The sequence below is a fragment of the Amphimedon queenslandica genome, unplaced genomic scaffold (assembly GCF_000090795.2).
Source record: "Amphimedon queenslandica unplaced genomic scaffold, v1.1 AMPQUscaffold_12599, whole genome shotgun sequence".
Classification (NCBI taxonomy): domain Eukaryota; kingdom Metazoa; phylum Porifera; class Demospongiae; order Haplosclerida; family Niphatidae; genus Amphimedon; species Amphimedon queenslandica.
Genome location: NW_003547165.1, coordinates 1738 through 8310, shown reverse-complemented (window position 1 = coordinate 8310; position 6573 = coordinate 1738). Strand labels below are relative to the sequence as shown.

At 33.6% G+C, this 6573-nt stretch overlaps 1 protein-coding gene across 3 annotated transcripts in view; it reads left to right on the top strand.

The window, feature by feature from the left end:
- LOC109587361 (uncharacterized) overlaps positions 1-6497 on the top strand; it is a 10468-nt gene extending 3971 nt beyond the window's left edge. Inside the window, exons 2-3 of one of the 3 annotated variants that reach the window (XM_020003600.1) lie at positions 1784-1870; positions 2168-6497. In XM_020003600.1, the coding sequence (XP_019859159.1) occupies positions 2717-6490 (3774 nt within the window). In that variant the 5' untranslated portion in view covers positions 1784-1870; positions 2168-2716 and the 3' untranslated portion in view covers positions 6491-6497. Of the gene's footprint in view, positions 1-71; positions 1871-2167 lie in introns of those variants that run through there. The other 2 variants (XM_020003599.1, XM_020003601.1) reach the window with 2 other exon arrangements.
- Positions 6498-6573: the final 76 nt, after the last annotated feature.

Sequence of the window (6573 nt, the reverse complement as noted above, 5' to 3'; positions counted from 1 at the left end):
CCATCCTTCATACTGTAACATTGGGTCTCAACTTAATGTGCTACAACTTACTCATCAGGTCATATCTTGGTTCAACTGCCAACTCAACAATATCTCTACCACTATGTTATGGCTCTAGAACTGGAGATGCATGTGGTGAATGTATTCCTAATTACAGTGTAGTGTTTGGTTCTACTGAGTGCAAGGACTGCTCTAGTATTTTTTGGCCATTCACAATTATTCTCTATATAATAGCTGGTCCTCTTCTTGTTTTGCTTCTGCATACCCTCAAACTAACTCTAACAACTGGTACACTCAATGGTATTATATTCTATGCACAAATTGCTAATATTGGTATTGTCCATTACTTCAATATACCATGCATTGAATGTGCCAAGGAATTAGTATATCTTATTAGACCTGCAAGTGTATTCATATCATGGCTAAACCTAAACCTTGGTTTTCCACTTTGTTTCTATAATGGAATGACTGAGATATTGAAAGCTGGACTAAGCTTGCTATTTCCTGTTTACCTTATCCTTATTGTTGGCCTCCTTATTATACTGAGCCGCTATTCAGTTACAATATCGAATCATTTCTCTCGTTCGTCAATTCAAGTACTTGTCACTATTGTTCATCTTTCATTCACAAAACTTCTTCAGTCAGTTCTTGATGTCTTCAGCTCAGCACAATTTTACACAGAAGGTGTTGATGTGCCCAAAACAATATGGTATAACAATGGAACCATAGCATACAGCAGTGAGAGTCATAAATGGTTATTGGTAATAACATCAATCGTAGCTGGATTGATTTTGATACCATATTTTATCATAATGTTGCTGGGGAACTTTTTATTGAAATTTGACAAGTTCAGGGAATATATTCGTCCATTTTATGAAGCGATTCATGCTCCTTATAGAAGAAACAAGTGGTATTGGTTTGCACTGCATCAACTCTTTGTTCTGCTTACTTATGTGTCTCAAACTTTCAGTAAAGGACGAATACCACTGTTCCTCTCTCTCCTTCTCATTTATCACATTTTGTTTTATCTTCATACAAGATCAACACCTTTTAGATACAAGATACTCAACTGGCTAAATCTAATGATACTCCTTGCTCTTAATATTGTGTTTCTGGTTTCACAATATCTGTATTTGACTAATGGTTCTCCAAAACAACTTGTAATGTTCTTTGCTATTGCAAATTATCCTATTATTGCAGTATTCATGCTGATCATTGCTTATCACATCTTACTAGTTACTAATAAAGTCAATCAAGTGTTGCTGTTGTATCAAAATGTCATGGAACGTTTTCCTGGTCTTAAACAGAAGAGGCAGTATAATCAAAGAAGGCGTCCATATTATGTGTGCAGTGATTCAGGGGATTATACTGAGGCCAGGGAACCACTCCTTGAACAAACTTTAATTAACTAATGCTTGATCCAATTTTAATAATTTTAAACTTCTTTTTTATAATAAAATAATTATTATAGAAATACATGGCTAATCTATGCTTTGATTGAGCACAAATTTTTGAGTCCCTTCTGTGTATGGTTATTGAATCATTTTATTGATTGTGACCACTCCTTTCTGGAATATTTATACATATAAGTTTGTTTTGATTGACTGCCTCTATTTTGTATACTAATTGGGTATGCTAATATCACTTGATAATCATGTCAGACTATTAGATAAGGAAAATGGAGAATTGCTTAACACATTAGCCTCCTCTCTCTCTCTGACTTCACCCCATCGCACTTTTTGCATTATTTAGTTTTGTCTTTCTTCCTATTTTACTGTCAAAGGTTCAAAGGTCATTCCAATACAGAGCATACTCATGATGATTAAGTGGGTCAGAGGATGAAAAGATTTACTTTTGGAATTTACTAGAAGTGAGTAATTGTTATCACATTAATTTGTGTTTTGGAATAAATGCTTTTTTGTTGACTATTTGAAATGAATGTATTTATATAAAGTTTGTGATTTGGGAATTATTAGTGAAAATTTGAAATAGGCATCCTTTAATGTTTTGTTGACACATTTTAGACACTTTCTTTAATAGTAGACTCTTACTATTCAATTTTATCCTAAAATAAGTAAATTTTTGAAACAGGCACACCTTTGTTTTGTTGATACATTTTAGAAGCTTTCATTTTTAGTAGTACAACTCTTTTATCTCTTTATTATAGGGAAATGTAGTGCAGACATTAAAGCAGAGTCCATCTTCATCTTGCAATATCATCCTAATGCAGCATCTGAAGGACCAGTGAAGGTATGAAAGAGACAAGAAGACATGAAGGAAGATGAGGATGAAGATGATTAGGTTACACGTTATCAGTCTTTTATCAATAAGGAGTGATGAATTGCTTCTTTTTCCATGTTCTCATTACTTTATACAGCACTTTCAGTCACAGGGAGCACATTCTTAGCCAACTGTTAAAAACTTAATATTAATGATTTTTAGAGAAAAGTACATTCATATTGTACATAAATGCTGAACAATAAGGATTTTGCTCTTCACAGCTAACATTTTTTCCTTAATTGGTGATGTTGAAACACTCTATTCACAATTGCATGTGCTAGATAGGGATTTTGGACCCATTGATTTGTCAACAGTGAAATGGTTTGCCAAAACTATTGTCTCACCAGTTAATTTTACTTTCAGTTTTTCTGTTACTGTTTAAGCAGTGGCTCTCACTTCAAGTTCGTTCAATCTTTTTGAAATACTACCTACAAACATGTATCGATTCATGCTCTTCCTTCTTGCTTTGCCTTTGGTTCCTGCTGCTGTCTTTGTTAACACTAGCCATCAACTGGAAGGAATTTTATGTAATGAAACTAAAATATTAACTGACAATCTTTTTCTTCACCTTGACACCAGCATTACTCACCAGATCACGTCTAATGGTGTTTTCTGTCCAATTAATATGAATCACTATTCTCTCACTATTACAAGTGACTCCAATGATTCATTTGCTGTTATTAGTTGTACACCTAGTGACAAGTACTGGACAAGAGGGTTTGCATTCTATAGCACCAATGGATCACTAACAATGAGAGGACTCCATTTCACTAACTGTGGTACTAATCTCACTACATTACATAGTAACATCATTAATTCTACCACTTCTTCCATTTATTTTACTAAGTATCATGCTGCTGTACTAGTATTGACTGATATTGCTAGTATTACTGTTAGCAATGTCACTATCATGAAGTACAGTGGTTTTGCGATAGTAGCAGTTAATCTTCCTTATGCTGTGTTTGATTACCTTGAGGTCAGTTACTCACAACAAACCCAATTTGGAATTGGTAGTGGATTATTACTACTTTTTTTCAATCGTATTGCAAGAGAAACCACAAATGATCAAACTCAATATCAAGTAAATCTTTCTAATTCGATTTTTCATGAAAATACCATTCAAACACACCATCATCGTATTCGTAATCATTGTGCTGGAATGATGTATCGTAGGCTGTCAAATATGCCTGTTGTCAATGCTGCAGCTGTTACAATACTATTCACACAAAATGACACTGCTCCTGCTATTGTCAGGATTCTAAATAACAGTTTTACTTTCAACAATGAATATTATGCTGGAGCAATGTTGATTCTTAGTTCCAATTCATCTATTAATTCAAAAACAATAATTGATGGCTCTTATTTTGAACACAATTTTGTACAGTATTCATGTAAAGGAGGTGCAATATCTGCATCATTCTTTTTTGACAGAAGAATGTTAACAAAGAGATACAATCCATTAGTAATTACCAATTCAAACTTTAAAAGCAACGGATTCGGTGATGGTACAATATGGACTTCAGGAGCAATAGCAGTAATAGCATTGAAGCATATTGATGGCTCTGAACCAAAAGGTGTTGTTGCTATCTTATTTCACTATCTTAAATTTGAACATAACACTTCTCCAAAATCTGGAACATGCTTGTATGCTGTTTCAAATACTTTTCCTAATAAAAGTAGTAACTATTTCACTATTTTCTTTGACTCAATAGTTGCTTACAGCAATCCAAATCTGACTGTGAAGGGGTTATTTAGTAATTTCAATCCAGCGAGCATATTTCACTTTGATAATATTATTGATGTTTTTATTAATGGAAGTGTGGCTAAGCCTGGCAACTTTTCACACAACTATGGTGCTGTATTTGAATTGCTGAGATCATATGCAGTGCTTGAAGGACATCTCCTATTTAATGCAAATATTGCTAACCATGGTGCAGGATTTCTGCTCATCGAAGATAGTGTAATTTTTCTCAAGAAAGGACTAAAAGCTCATTTTACTAGTAACACAGTTCAGTCTCTTGGAGGAGCCATTTATTCAGTGAATGATCTTAATAAAGAAGCAAAATGTACATTTCAGTTGTATTTCAATGAAGATGATAAAAACATCAGTTTAACTTTCAGTAACAACACAGCTGCACTAGCAGGGAACTCTGTATATTCAACAAACCTCTTTGATTGTTACAATAAGGATTCTGTAAAACTTCATCATGGTACATTAGTCAAAATGTACCATGCAATATTTAAAAATATTTTTCCAAGTGACATAGCTTCTAATGCTAAATCAATGCACCGTTGTATGAATAAAGATGACCTGCATGAAATTTACCCAGGGGGGTCAATACATATACCATTAAATGTTGTTGATCTGAATGGTAGCTTGACATATGGAATTTTAACAGTGATTCCTGTAGAAAAGGTAAACTTTTTTAAGAAATTAAACTGGTGGTTTTCAGACTATCAAGGATCATTTATTATTAAAGGAAAAAAGAACTGCACAACAGTAAATTTAACAATACATACAACTGATGTTACAACACTGAATAATGAGTCTTTGCTTCTGCTTAGTATTTCACAACAAAACACAATTGTTGAAGTGAGAGTCAAACTGAAAAGTTGTCCTCTTGGTTTTAAATTGAGTGCAACTGGAAGTTGTGTGTGCTCTGATCTTGTAACAAAATTTAATCGACAAATAACATGTGACATTGAAAATAACACATTTATTAAACCTGGTGATTTGAATGTTTGGATGGGCAATTTAACCAAAAGGAATAACTTTTCAATTGCTTACTGTCATCCTTCTTACTGTAACATTGGGTCTGAGCTTGATTTGATACAACTTAACTCAATGGGTTCATATCTTGGCTCAACCAACTCAACAATATCTCTACCACTGTGTTATGGCTCTAGAGCTGGAGATGCATGTGGTGAATGTATTCCTAAATACAGTGTAGTGTTTGGTTCTACTGAGTGCAAGGACTGCTCAAGTAGTTTTTGGCCATTCACAATTCTTCTCTATATAATAGCTGGCCCTCTTCTTGTTTTGCTTCTGTACACCCTCAACCTAACTCTGACAACTGGTACACTCAATGGTATTATATTTTATGCACAAATTGCTAATATTGGTATTGTGCATTACTTAGATATACCATGTAATGAATGTACCGATAAAGTAATGTATCCTATAAAATTTGTAAGTGTATTCATATCATGGCTAAACCTAAACCTTGGCTTTCCACTTTGTTTCTATAATGGAATGACTGAGATATTGAAAGCTGGATTAAGCTTACTTTTCCCTGTTTATCTACTCCTGATTGTTGGCCTCCTTATTATACTGAGTCGCTATTCAGTTAAAATTTCAAATCGTTTCTCTCATTCATCAATTCAAGTTCTTGTCACTATTGTTCATCTTTCATTCACTAAACTTCTTCAGTCGGTTCTTGATGTCTTCAGTTCTGCAGAAATTTTTATAGAAGGTATTGATGTACCCAAAATTGTATGGTATAACAATGGATTTATAGAATACAATAGTGAGAGTCATAGATGGCTAATGGTAGTAACATCAATTGTAGCTGGATTGATCCTGATACCATATTTCATCATAATGTTGCTGGGGAACTTTTTATTAAAATTTGACAAACTCAGGGAATATATTCGTCCATTTTATGAAGCGATTCATGCTCCTTATAGAAGAAACAAGTGGTATTGGTTTGCATTTTATCAACTCTTTGTTCTGCTTACTTATGTGTCTGAAACTTCCAGCAAAGGACGAGTACCATTGTTCCTTTCTCTCCTTCTCATTTATCATCTTTTGCTTTATCTTCAAACAAAATCAGCACCTTTCAGATACAAGATCCTAAATTGGCTGAATCTAATGATACTCCTTGCTCTTAATTTTGTGTTTCTGGTTTCACATTTCATGTATTTGACTGATGTTTCTCCAAAGCAACTTGTGATGTTCTTTGCTATTGCAAATTATCCTATTATTGCAGTATTCATGATGATCATTGCTTATCACATCTTACTAGTGACAAATAAAGTCAATCGAGTGTTGCTGTTGTATCAAAAGGTTTATCAATTAAAGGAACGCTTTCCTGGTTTCAAAAAGAAGAAACAGTATAATCAAAGAAGACGTCCATATTATGGGTGTAGTGATTCAGGTGATTATACTGAGGCCAGGGAACCACTCCTTGAACAAACTTTAATTAACTAATGCTTGATCCCATTTTAGTAATTTTAAGCTTCTTTTTTATAATAAAATAATTATTATAAATACATGGCTAATTTATGCTTTGA